Source organism: Ambystoma mexicanum, chromosome 11, assembly GCF_040938575.1.
Source record: "Ambystoma mexicanum isolate Mex_15411 chromosome 11, UKY_AmexF1_1, whole genome shotgun sequence".
Classification (NCBI taxonomy): Eukaryota; Metazoa; Chordata; class Amphibia; order Caudata; family Ambystomatidae; genus Ambystoma; species Ambystoma mexicanum.
Window position 1 is genome coordinate 99,411,924 of NC_090934.1, and position 13,245 is coordinate 99,425,168.

At 43.3% G+C, this 13,245-nt stretch overlaps 1 protein-coding gene across 5 annotated transcripts in view; it reads left to right on the forward strand.

Annotated features, from left to right (window-relative positions):
• Positions 1-13,245, forward strand: part of SH3D21 (SH3 domain containing 21) — a 208,521-nt gene that overhangs the window by 139,890 nt on the left and 55,386 nt on the right. For all 5 annotated transcript variants that reach the window (XM_069622626.1, XM_069622629.1, XM_069622628.1 and 2 more), the window contains exons 8-10: positions 2,997-3,097; positions 4,638-4,739; positions 7,971-8,016. In XM_069622626.1, the coding sequence (XP_069478727.1) occupies positions 2,997-3,097; positions 4,638-4,739; positions 7,971-8,016 (249 nt within the window). The remainder of the gene's footprint in view (positions 1-2,996; positions 3,098-4,637; positions 4,740-7,970; positions 8,017-13,245) is intronic.

The window sequence follows — 13,245 nt, forward strand, 5'->3', positions numbered from 1 at the left end:
CTGTCTAGGTGTGCACTATATAAGTTCCACACCTACACCCATGCATAGGAGAATTCAAAGAGCGGGAAGGGGAGTGGACATTCTAAATGTATGGGAAAAGGGCATTGAAAAATTGAAGAATGGTAATGGGGCATCCGATGAATGGGGCAATAATTGGAGGGATGATGAGGGTAGGGGGCACAGAAGAAGTAAATGTATGGGATAAGGGCTTTGAAGAACTGCAGGGATAGTAATGTCAAGGGGACCATATGACAGGTAAATGGATGGGGCAAGTATTGGAGGGGTGGTTAGGGTAGGGGGTGGTGCATATGAGATATTCATAAACCAGGAGGAGGCAGTGTAGAGGGTATCAGGTATTAATATCGCCACATATATGGTCGCCGTAAATAATATTTCCGGGAAAATGACGTGGCGATATTATTTGGGTGACCATATATATGGCGACATGGGCAAAACATTTTTTTTATAAAACATTTTTTTTATAAAAAAAAAAATTATAAAAAAAATTGGGAGTTGTGGGGGTGTCCCCCGCATGTTCCATGCAATAGTGTCGCCACAAAAAACGACAATTTTTCGGCGATATTTTTGCATGGCGATATTTTTGTGGCGACATTATTACATGGAACCGTGTAGAGGAGAAGCAGTGGGGCTGTTGGCAAAATCCCCTGGGGCTCAGGTAGGGACAATTCACTTGTGTTTGAAAATGTTGTTTAATTGCCCACAGAGCCCCAAGCAGATATGCGCCTTAAGTGCTAAGGGAGTGTATGTCCGTCCCAAATTCCCATAAGGAATCATTGTAGGCTCCGCCCACTCCTGCATTGAACTTTACCACTCAGTGTACATGAGATGACCACATATGTATATTCCATGACGTCTCTGTGTGCTGGCCCCGCATGTTCGGGGTCTTCTAATTACTCTAGCACCTTGAAGCGTCTCTTGTGCTAGATGGGATTACCAATAAAAATCTCAGACCAAATAACCAGACAGACTCAAGGAATATGTCAAAGTGCTAGTTTATTCTCAATTAATAAACAAGGGTAATCTGACAGACATCTGACTGATGCTTGCACACTCACACACAAACTTGATTATATAGAGGTTTTATACCCTAATATGCATCATCTATGATGTCATCCTACGTGGCAAACTGTAAAACCTATCGACAGGAGGGATTGGTTAGGGAAACATATCTACTTATAGAATACATATGGGTTAGTCCTTTATTGGTTTTCTCTTATCTGTAAGAAACGCCTCAAACTACCTCTAAATACGTATAATATTGATGATAGCGGACAAAAGGGCAGCGGATTGGTCTATGCAACATTATATAGCAGGTTGCCCTATAGACCCACTGATTGGTTGGCATTCCCACCCAACCTTGGATTGTCGGCTCGGCTAGCAACACTTAAGCAAAATGAAACCCAGGTGCTTGAGTCACGTCAGATTACTCCCCACTTTTCTAATTAGCCCATCATCTCTCATCGATCTGACCCTAAGCCAAGGTTTCCCCATCTGTAGTTCACTTGTGGCCTTCTCTCTGTTCTGGGACATTCAAGGGAGTGCAAGCACATCACTATCTTCATCCACAGCTTAATGAATAGCCCTTGTTATTCGACTTCTGTATTACGTGTGAGGAGACTGCAAATTTGTCCATTTCAACCTCCTATTTACTGCTATTTGATTTAATTAGGCTGGGTGTTGCTCCTATTGACCGCTAGAGAATTGCTCACTCCATCTTGTAGGTTCCTTATTCATTACTAATTGTCCAATACTTGGCTCTTGCAAATGTTTTCTTCTTCTTTAATTTAAGATAAATATATCTCACGTTCATGGTTTATCAGTTTGATTCCCTTGGTGCTTTGCAGCTATTTATTTAAATAGCATCCTTGATCCCAGGGAAACATAGACTCCTCTTTGTTTTGCACACTAAGCTAATTTTCCGCTGTCTCCTGACTGCAGCATTGGTCTGTTTCTGAGGTAGCTGAATTGAATCTTTGCATGACCCAGCATCCATTTTCCTATCATGGCCATCCTTGCCTCGTTATATTTTCCTCTATAGCAAGCTTCTGTGTGTCTCAACTACCTTGCGTTGTTGCGTATTTACACTTATTGCTCAACACGTTACTTCATTCTTCTTTGTATATATGATTACTTTATTGTTTCGTAAATGTTTGTCTTGTCACTTCAGTTACATTGTTACTCTTCAGGATTTTCATATCGTTTCAGTATGTCCTTGTATAGCTTCTTTATGGCATCACTCTGCCCACGTCAGATTTCACTCAGCACTACATGATGTCCAGTAGTGCATGCTGACATCCCTCCACACAACATCCTTCCACTCCTTCAGTGCAAGGGTACATTCGATACGGTTGTCTGAGTGCATATTGTCTCTCGTACACTGGATGCGGTATAGGCATAACACGTGGAGTCCCATATAGGGCCCTTCTCCTGCTGTTCAAGTATGACAGCGGTGAGGGGGCGGGAGTTAGGGATAATACGTCCACCTGCATCTCTACATTCTATTTTACCAAGTACACACTACGCAAACATCTACCTACCACTGTTGAAAGTTTTTCAATTCTTATTCGTAATGAAACCAATAGAATCGGGATTATTATGTACTAGTGTACAGGCCCACGCACACGGGCCAATGTGCAGGTTTTTATTGACACAGTCGGACCACTATTTATCTTAAGCCAACAGCTCCCTCTAGTGGTGACAACAGGCAGAGCTATGCAATTTGGCATTGTCTCTCTATATCCTAAGGCAACAGCTCCCTCTAGTGGTGACAACAGGCTAAGCTATGATTGCATTGGAGAAACGTCCAGGGACAAACATACATCTGTCCTTTTATTATATTGTTAGATTAGATGTGGCAAGAGGCCATTCTTTTTGTATTGGGCGCCATATGAATGGCCATTGTTATCATAGTGTGTGTCTCGCTAGGACCCTAGTAAATCCATGTCTTCTTGTGTTCCCCTTACTGTGTCTTCCAGCTGCTACGAAGGAGCACTGTAAAGTGATGTTCGACTACTTGGCCGCCAACAACGACGAGCTCTCCATGAAGGCTGGAGATGTTATCCAGGTCCTGAGGAAGGTGAGATTTGAAGTGGATCTCTTGGTGATATCGTACGACATAAGGATTCCAAGATAAAAGCCATTGCACCAGGCATAGGCGAGACATGTTGACCAGCACTCTCTGGTAGATGCCCCACTCCTTCCTAAATTCCCAACTCTTACTTGAATCACTAGTAGAAGGTAGAGTGGTCAACAACCCAACTTCCCTATAACTACATTTAGCCAGCCCTGGCTTTTTAGTCAATAGCATTTTGCATGCTGGAAGTTGTAGTTTTTGTTTTTTAGTTTTAGCACAACCTATTAGCTGAAACTATTTCATTGGATTACAGCTAGGAGGGAGATGGTGTATGAGGAGAGACAAACAGCTTGTGTATTTTAGGAGGGAGGTGGTGTATGGGGAGTGACAAACAGCTTGTGTATTTTAGGAGGGAAATGGTGTATGGGGAGTGACAAACAGCTTGTGTATTTTCCCTACTATTGGCTGCCCATGGCCATGTGAATATCTATGGCCAAAGCACACCCTTCTCTGATCTCTTAGAGCTAGCTCTATCAACCAATAACTTCAAACTGTGACCCACCTGTGTTATTTATAAGCAGTCTGCTAAGAGTCAATGTGTTAATTGCATTTGTAAAGGCACTACTGGTGTAATAAAACAGTCTTAAACAAGTGTGCTTTCAGCCACCTGATTTATAGCTATTCCTTGCATTGAGGTCCTGTTAAAAACAAGAACTGACAAGGCCAACACTTTTGGCCTGTTAGTAGACATTTGCCAGGAACTACTATCATATGGGCAGGTAATTGCACCATTTTCCAGCTACTGTCATCTTTTGGCCAGGTATAACCATAGTGGCGGTGCTTGGCAAATGTCTTTCCCATGCCTACACAAAAGGACAAAGTGTTGGCTTTGCCAATGATTATCTAGTAGTAGTATGGGCTGTCAATTCCCTGCATGGCAGTTAAAGATGGTTATGTCTCTTGCAAGTAAGAGGGTATTTCCATCTCCCTGCCTATGTATAGGCGATATGCCTCTCCTTATTTTTCTAGTAGGACGAGCGGTTTCTTGCTCTACACAAGATTCAGTTTCCCTACAGACTAATGTACGAACTACTGCAATGTTGCTGGTGGACACTTCCTCTTGTTCATCGGAAATTGGGCGCAGTGACTGACGTGTAGTGAGTCTCAGAAGCTTGCCGCATTTTGCAGCTCAGTTAATGGACAGTTACCAGTAGAGAAAGGCCCATTATAACTGCACCCAACCGTTGAACTATGCAACCGTCTCGCAATATGTCTACCAAAACCTGTGTGATCTGAAGCACAAGACAGGATGCACTGACCATCAATACATGACTTACAACCAACAACCATCCGCCAATCTTGCTCTTAGTAAATGGTTTTCAATTTAAGCATGACCTTAGAGTAAAGATGCAACACTGAAATATACAGCATGGTAGAAGCTCCCTGGCCAAATTTTTTAAATAAAATCAATGGAAAAATACAAATGTGGCTATGTGGGCTTGTTGTGAAACTTTTGCCTGATGGTTTTGGCTTTCTCCTACAGGAGACGGAAGATGATGGCTGGTGGGAAGGAGAGCTGAACGGCAAAACAGGACTATTCCCTGACAACTTTGTAATGCTGCTGCCAACACCGGTCGCTCAAGGAGTAAGTTCCTGTTATTTATAAAGGTGTTCATGTCAGGCCACCATAGATCCTCATCTGGGCCGCCATTTTGTGTGTGGGAAACTGACCCGTCTGTTTGTTATGGAGCAGCGATTTATCCACAATGCATTTGAATATGACGGTGTGGTCCAATGGCTAAGCAGGCAACCCAAGTTCTTGCCTCAACCTCCCCACTTGTGGGATTTCTGGTAGTTTTGTACCTCTGTGCATTCTCTTCTCTGGCAGAATTATGATCACTCTGAAACAGGCTCAAATCTACATATCTATATCTGTAAAGTTAAGGTGAGTATTGAGATACATAGAAAATCCAAAAAATGAATTGGACACAACGCATTGACTCTATTTCTGAGAGGGGTCTGTGGTTATTCTGTCCAGTAGTTGTGAAAATATTTGACCTAGAAGGGGGTTCCCCCTTCTCCCATAATTATAGCTATATCTCCCATGGTGCTTTGCAGCAGAGGCTGACAGGCTTTTAAGAAATGAAAAATCAGCAATTATTCCGCAAAATTCTATTGCTAATACCTTTTGACTTGCTAGATGGATTTGGATTAAATACTAAAAACAAAATCTTTGTAAAGGATCTTCCATCCCTCGAAACTGTAAATTTGGTAACAATACGTTATAAAATGAAAATGTTACTATGAAAACAAAACATCACAGTTTCTCAATTTCAGCACATTCATTTCCCATAGAGATAATGTGCTGTTTTGTAACAGCTGTAGTGTGAAAACAGCTGGGCATATTTGGACCAAATAAGAAACAACTTGGGAAAAGCATTTACTTAAAGGGCCTTGACTGGTTTGGAGTAAATCCATCCAGAACATTTTATTCGACAATGAACAGGGTGCCTCCTGCACCTTAAAACCTTCATATCGGTCTTGATGTTTTGCAGCAGAGAGGCTGAGAGAGGCCAATAACTTTTGACTTGCTGGATGGATTTGGATGACATTTTCTAAACCAAGGGTTTGACAAGACCCTCCCAAACAATTCCTCAAAAAATGAAAAACGTTATTAAGTAAAGATAAAAATGCAGTTTTCATCCTGCTCCCATTCATTTTCCCATAGAGAAAAAGTGCAGTTTTTGAAAAAGCTGTAGTATTAAAACCGCTTGGCAGATTTGGACCAAATAAGAAGTAATTTGGGCACAACACATTGATTTAATTTCCTTGACTGGTTTGGCTAAATCCATCCAGTAGTTTCTAAATCATTCAACAGAGAACAGGGTTCCTGCTGCGCCTTTAAACTTTTATATTGGTCTTGGTGTTTTGCAGCAGAGTGGCTGAGCGAGGCTAATAAAACTTCCAGAAGTGGTCCAGGGTTCTTCCGATTTCCGATTTGACAGCAAAGCCGGTGTCACCTTCTCCAAACATTATAGCTATATATGCGTCCCACAATGCATCTGCAAGGCTTTTCAGAAATTAAAATAATGCCTTTTTTTGCTTGATGTGAGAGGTATCTGCGATTATAATGGGTGCAACTAGGGTTATCTGAAAAGTGGACGAAATACCATTTGGAGGAGGAAAAAGGATGAAATGGCACCAGGCTAGAGGTGGTGAGGTGTGCAAGTGGACACCATGGGAAATTGGGGAGATGGGGGCGAGGGGCTAGGGTCAAGTTCAGAGCTCAAACATTTTTGCATACCCGAGTTTATCGGGCCGGATTACCACAGTTATGATAGAAATCATGATTGGGAATGAAAGTGCATCAGGCGATAGAACGAGTGTTGGGGGATGGGAGAGGGTTAGGGAGGGGGAAAATAACTTGTGGGGAGTGGGGGGAGCATGGCACGAGGATCACTTTAATTGTCCCTTAATTAAAGTTGTTTAAATGAATTTCAAAGGTTTTGTTTTACCATAGTTTATTCAAGAGCAAGTAAACGTTGCACCGATGGGTTGCTTTAGGGCCCACTAAACATGGCATTCGGACATGGCATCTGTAGCTGTTACTCCTATAGGTTTCCCTGGGGCTTTTGGTACTGGCCAGTGAGCACAACCTTTGGCAGTGCCCACTGTATATTTTAATAAACTAGGTTTCTTTCAATCCCACTCATTATGGCCTTTGACTGTGTGCGCTGCCCATTTACACCAATAGTTTTCTTTGGGGCCCACTGACGAGTGCCACTGGCACAAAGACCAATTTCCCTCTGCCTAGTAGATGTGATCACAATAGATGTCCCCCATTTATTTATTTTTCCTCCGTTTTCATTCCCCTGATAATTACTGCGGTAATCTGGTGCTAAATACCCCAATAACGCAAAAAAATGCAAAGTCCTCACAGACGTGCCTCCTTCCTTCTTCCTACGGCCACCACAAACCTCAGTAGCTTTCTACTTCCCTGGCCCTGCCCAATTACTCCCTTTCTCTCTTTGCTTCGTGTGACGCATTTTCGTTTCCGAGCGTGACTTGCATTATTACCGCAGTAATCTCACAACATTCCCCTATAATGCAAAAACGTCTGAACTGTAACTGGCTTCCCAGACCAACCCCAACTCCCCAATTTCACATGATGTCCCCTTTCCACCTCCCCACCTCTAGCTGGGTGCAATTCCATGCCTTTTCCTCCTCCAAATAGCTTTTCTTTGCACTTTTTTGTTTTTGCAGTCCTCTGGTATTACTGCAGTAATAGCTCGCATCGAACGAAAACGAGTGAAAACAAAATAACGGTTTCTCATTTTTGAAAAGCCTCTCTGCTGCAAAGCATCATGGGAGATACAGCTATATTTTTGGGAGAAGGGGTGCACCCCCTTCCCTGTCTAATACTTATAAAACTACTGGATGGAATAACCCCAAACTTGTCGCGGAATTTAAGTCAATGCTTCATGCCCAAGTTGTTTCTTAATTGGTCCAATTCCCTCCAGCGGTTTTGTCACTTCCACTTCATCAATTTTGACTTTTTCTCTAAGCGAATTGATGCCAAATAGTGTGTACTTTTGCTTTCTTAATAAGATCACATTCTGAGATGCCTGGGGCATCCCTGAGATGGCCGCATGCAAATGCAATTCTCAAAGGTTTGCCCAAGGGCATCTCAAGATTGCACGAGTTGTAGCCATTGTGGATACGGCGTAAGGTAGCAGGTGCAAATCGGAGATGCTCACAGGAATCTGATTGGCTCCAATTGACATTTTTGAGAATCGGGCCCAATATCCCCTTTACTATACTGATGTGGTGCTGCTACATTCTTACACAAGTTAGCCAATATTTGTATTTTTTGCAGAGCCTAGAGAAGTATCCAACTCGGAAATCGACTGTGAAAGCACCAGGTAAGAAGAAGAATGCAGAGGTTCTTTAAAGAGGCTGTTGTTTGCAATTCTTTAATGCCAAAGCGATCCTTCTTTGCTAGAATAATTGAACGAGCCACAGCATGTCGAGGCATCTACAAGAAATGTGCGATCTTCTTTTGCAAATATTAAACAAAGGTCCACATTTTGTTCATCTTTTGGAGCCAACCATGCCTTGTTTTCGGCTCTCTTGACAAAGACGCCACTGTCTAAACCCATAAATGCATAGTCTTAATTCTAGTGCAGGGGTGTGCAGCGTTTGGCTCGCCAGATATTTTGTACTACATCTCCCTTCAGCTCTAGCTAGCATAATCAATGGTGGTGGATCATGGGAGCTGTAGTACAAAGCATATGAAGGGCTGCAGGTTGCAGACCCCTGTTCTAGTGCCAACTAATGTTTGCCCTGACCACAAACGTAGATGAACGATCAGGACCACCCCTCCCCACCCCCCCTGATGACAGGCTTAGCTATCTTCCGGCGTTTGTTTAGTTGAGGCCTGGCTAACATTGCTTTTCTTGTGGTTCTTATTCAGTGATAAGAGAAGAAAGGGGTTTGTCAGTATAAAACATTGTGGATGTCTGTTCCCAAAGGAGTCCTTTGTCATTTTATTGCATATTTGACATAGAGCCACATCCCCTCTATAGTCAAATGTAAGGCCTGTGGTGTGAAATTATCTCAGGGCATGCAGACTTCCCCCCATGGCTGAGGAATTGAGACCAGGATAGAAGAAGGCTTGCACATATGTTGCTTGTCTTCCAAGTGATATAGTCCTGTTTTTATATATATATATTTTCTTTAAAAGAAGTGAATAAATAAACAGTTTTTTAACAGACATTCTAGTACATGAGCAGATTTGGATTGATGCCTGCACGTGGAAGGTGTGACGCTTTATCAGTGAATGCGTTGAAGGGTGGGGTAGCCTGTTTTCCTGTTTCTGCAGCATTACGTGTGTTCTGCCGCCCTCCGAAACAAGCCCCCCAAAAACAAAAAAGTGAGAAGTATCCATTGGAATTCTATATTATGTACTCTGCACATAATTATAATTAGAACCCGGCGAGGGCGCAATAAGAATGAAAGGACCATTCTGATTGGCCCTTGCTGGGACAATACCTGGCCGGGAATCCCTGGATTCCATAACTGAATCCTGGCGGGGGGGCGTGGCTGCTCCTCAGCCAATGAGGAGGCTCGAAGCGGGGCCACCCCCGCTCCGAGCCTCCACGCGGCTGGAGTCTTCCATCATCCACCGCCAGGGACCCAGGTACGTTTTTATTTTATTTGTTCCCCTCCCTTCCTTCCTTCCGCCCTCCCAACCCCACTTACTTTCTTCTCTGTCATCTTTCGGGAACGGACGAGCTGGGAACTGTTCCCAGTGCGCCCGCTCCCGATGGCCACCATGGAAAGGGAAAACTGACTCCGTTTTCCCTTTCCCGGTGGCCATTTTCTTTTTATGTCCCGAAACACAGCAGATCTTGCGGGCCTGGGTACTAATAGCTATATGCCCCTCGCAGCGGGGTCATTACTGTCTGGTAGTGCCCCGGGGCCTTTGTTATAACTATGGGCCCCAGGGCATTACCTGAGTCGGTAATGCCCCTGAGGCTCGGGTATATTGCTTAATTGGTTATTTATAATGCGATTATTACCCAGAGCTTTCTAAGCACGACCACAGGGATCGAACCTGTGTTGCTCCGTGTCGCTTGCTTCCAAGGCGAGCACGTTGCCCCTGAGCTATCCTCCCGAGACACGAGCACTAGTAGCAGAACGATTGCTATCCTATCATGAATACTCCTGAAAGATGAGCAGGACCAGTCCTGGATGGATTTAGGAGTATAATGTCAGTTTTGTAATCACAATGGTGACTTGGTCAGAGCTCCATATGCTCCTCAACAGGTCACAGGACAATTAAAAAAGCTACTTATAACTAGAAATCCCACCAGGCAAAAAGACTGCATACATCACAGATAAGCGAATCGCCCACAGTCAGAGTCGCCCCTCGATGCCAGCTGAACCCCCACAAGGACTGATCAGAAGCTTCCCTGCCCTCTGCGGCATCTGGACCATTTACAAAGAGACGGTTGAACATGTAAGCCGGGAGCAAAGACCCCCTCGGCCCAGCTTTGTCACCCTAGTGGAGGGGCCCAGAATGGCATCAACACATATGTCCTGTGAAAGGATACAGTGGAGCCATCAGAACCCCAGGGTGGGCATATGGGTGATGGTGGTGGCTGGGTGGCATGCTAGAAAAGATGGTAAGTTAGGGAATGTTATGTCACCAGGAAGTGATGCTTATCTCAGGATTTCTGGATGTTGTCCCTCAAAGGTGAGCTTTCTGAACTGACAAGCACAGCAGGTGTGCTGAAGGAGGTGAGTACATGACCGTGTGGAACAGAGGTGCCAAACAAAAATATCTCAATACCAAAGAATTCAAATCCCAAAATATCTAAAAACACATACATCGAAAACAAAACTATAGGAACAAAAAGGATTAAATTCAATAAAATTGTCTGTCATGATCTGTTTCCCATACACAGCAGCCTGTATGAACCTGTCCTTCCCATGCATTTAATTGTGGACTGGGCAGAATCAGGGTGGGCCTTCATGGAACCACTTCCTGTATTCCCCCTCTAGCTTTTAGATGACAAATCTTTCGAATCTCTGTTGGAATAGTCATATCTTTGACCACGTATCTGCGGCTGTAAATCTTCAGTTGGGTCTGTGGCGTTGAGGACTAATGCAGCCCCGGCAGGATCTGGGTTTGACCATACGGTCCCAAGTTTGAAGCCTGATATTAAAATAAGTACCATGGAGTTAAATGAAAATGCACTCCTGTTATCTCTCGATGACGCCAAGATACCCTCCGGGGGTAAAGGTCGCCCTCTACAAATGCACGCAATGTTATTGTACAATTGACCATCCTTTTTAATTGTTGTCAAGGTGGTTCTCCCTCGCCTCATTTCATCTGTGACATACATCTGAGAACGGTGCAGTGGCACTGCAACTGACCAATGAGTGGATTGTTTAATTGACAGATTGTCTTAAGCCCATTGCCCGCTCTACCTCATTACATGTGGAGCTGAAGGTTGCTTATCAGAGGACTGTCGAGGTAATGTGTAGTGATAGCCTTGAGTTATTAGGACATCGTATCATGCATTCCTGGTGATGGACCGACAGGCGGGGAATGGGTGTGTATGTGGACAGGAGACATGGGGTAATCCATGGGGGATCTTGCGAATAAGACAACTGCTACCATGGTAAATACTAAGCCATCCAACTCACTCAAGTCGAGTCTTAAATATAACCCTAAGCTGTCTGGGCCTAAGGAACGAAAGCGAGCATTGCTTAGGGGACATTCTTAGAAGTTATCCAACCAGAAGTCTGAATGACTGGTGGAGAACATTGATCGAAGGAGGGAAAACCAAAATCAACATAGCCCTCGTAAAGTTGGTAATCATAATGCTCAAGAAATTAGAGGTCCCGGATCCAGAAGGAACGCGGAAGAGGTATAGGGCCTTGGACTATAAGCCTCAAAAAGACTGAAATTGGTTACCAACGAGGTCTGAACTTGATGAGACTACTTGTAAATGGTGGGAAGGGTTAAAGGTTTTCGATTTGCAAACCAAATGACCTGTTGAATAAAATAAAACAATATATATATATGGTAGGAGAGTATGTGGTTTATGTTTGCGAATTCTTAAATCAGAAGCAAATACCATGAATACACCCTGAAATGCATACTAACTGTTTCCTGAAAGGGTGGGACCTCATTATTCATTTTGGTCTCCGCACCATCTATTAATAGTTGGACTTCAGAGTATAGTAACTTTAATGCACTTAATATGTGAAATTAAAATATCCAAACTGATTACTGTAGTAAAGCTCATTATTTATTCTGATAAATGAATGAATAAAAAGGTGAGCCAAATCATGTTTCATGCTATTGTGTATGCACTTCCTCAGGGCTCTGTACTTTGGCTTTTAAGTAACAACATAGATTTTGCATTCACTACAGCTCCTAACAAGCCATGTTCCTTGATTTTTCTGATGGCACACATTCAGTGAACATTTGAGATCAGTGTGCCGCACTGTGAATACCACATTTGTAAAGGTCTTCCATTTGCTATATATATAGGAAATGATGGAAAGGGTTTGATCCGGTGGTATGGTGGGGCAATTACCCAATGTTAACACGCATTGTCAAGGGCAACAGTTTTGGCTTTTGTGTAGGCATGGAAAGGTATTTCCCAGGCAATGACGTGGTGGTATTAACCTGCCATCGATGGTAGCAGCTGCAAAATGGTGCGATTACCAGGTATATAATAGCAGTCCCTGGCAAATGCATAATACTTATACATAAGCCAAAACCGTTGGCTTTGCTGGTGCTTGTTTATAACAGGACTTCCAGTGAAGGGCGTTCATAGTGCTTTTAAATCCAGTGGCTGAAGGCAGATAGGGTCAAGATATTTTTATTACACCAGTTACAAGTTTACAGCGCTGATTAAGTCATTAACTCTCAAAAGACTGCTTTGAAAAAGGCACTAGCAGGCACTTCGAGGACAAAGTTTGATGCAAAGGCGTGATGAAATTAGCTGAAAGAGATCTCAGGAGGATGGGTTTTGAGCGGGGGGGGCAGGAAGTGGGTGGGAACGGCCATAGGGATTAGCATGGCAACAGGCTTTCAATGGGTGAGTAAATAACCAAATTACACCTACAATCTTTGTGTCCCTCCTCATATGCCATTCCTCCTTAGCTGTACTCTAATGCAATAGTTCCGGCTAATAGGTGGTGCTTTAGCACCACCTAATAACCAAATCTAAAGAGAAAAAGGGAAACAGATTGCCAGTATTTTCAACAGCAGCTTTTAGAACACAACAGAGTGGCGTAGAACGGATGTATATATGGTTTACTGGACGGATGTATATATTTCCTACTACTGAGCATGGGTGACCAGCCACAGTGTGGGAGCCACAAATAACAAAGTGGAGGTTCGGGGAAGTTCTGATCTCGAACATGTTTTCAAAACAATAGATTAAAATTGTGCTTTTTACAGCACACTTTAAGTGAAAAACTGGGTAAAAAGCCATCCAATTTATAATCTGTACTGCTGAGGAAAACATAGTTCAATAGATATCAGATCTCCATGAGTACCCAGGCGAATTTTCCAACACATATTACAGGATACCATTAATCACAATATATGCCAGCACTGTCAATGT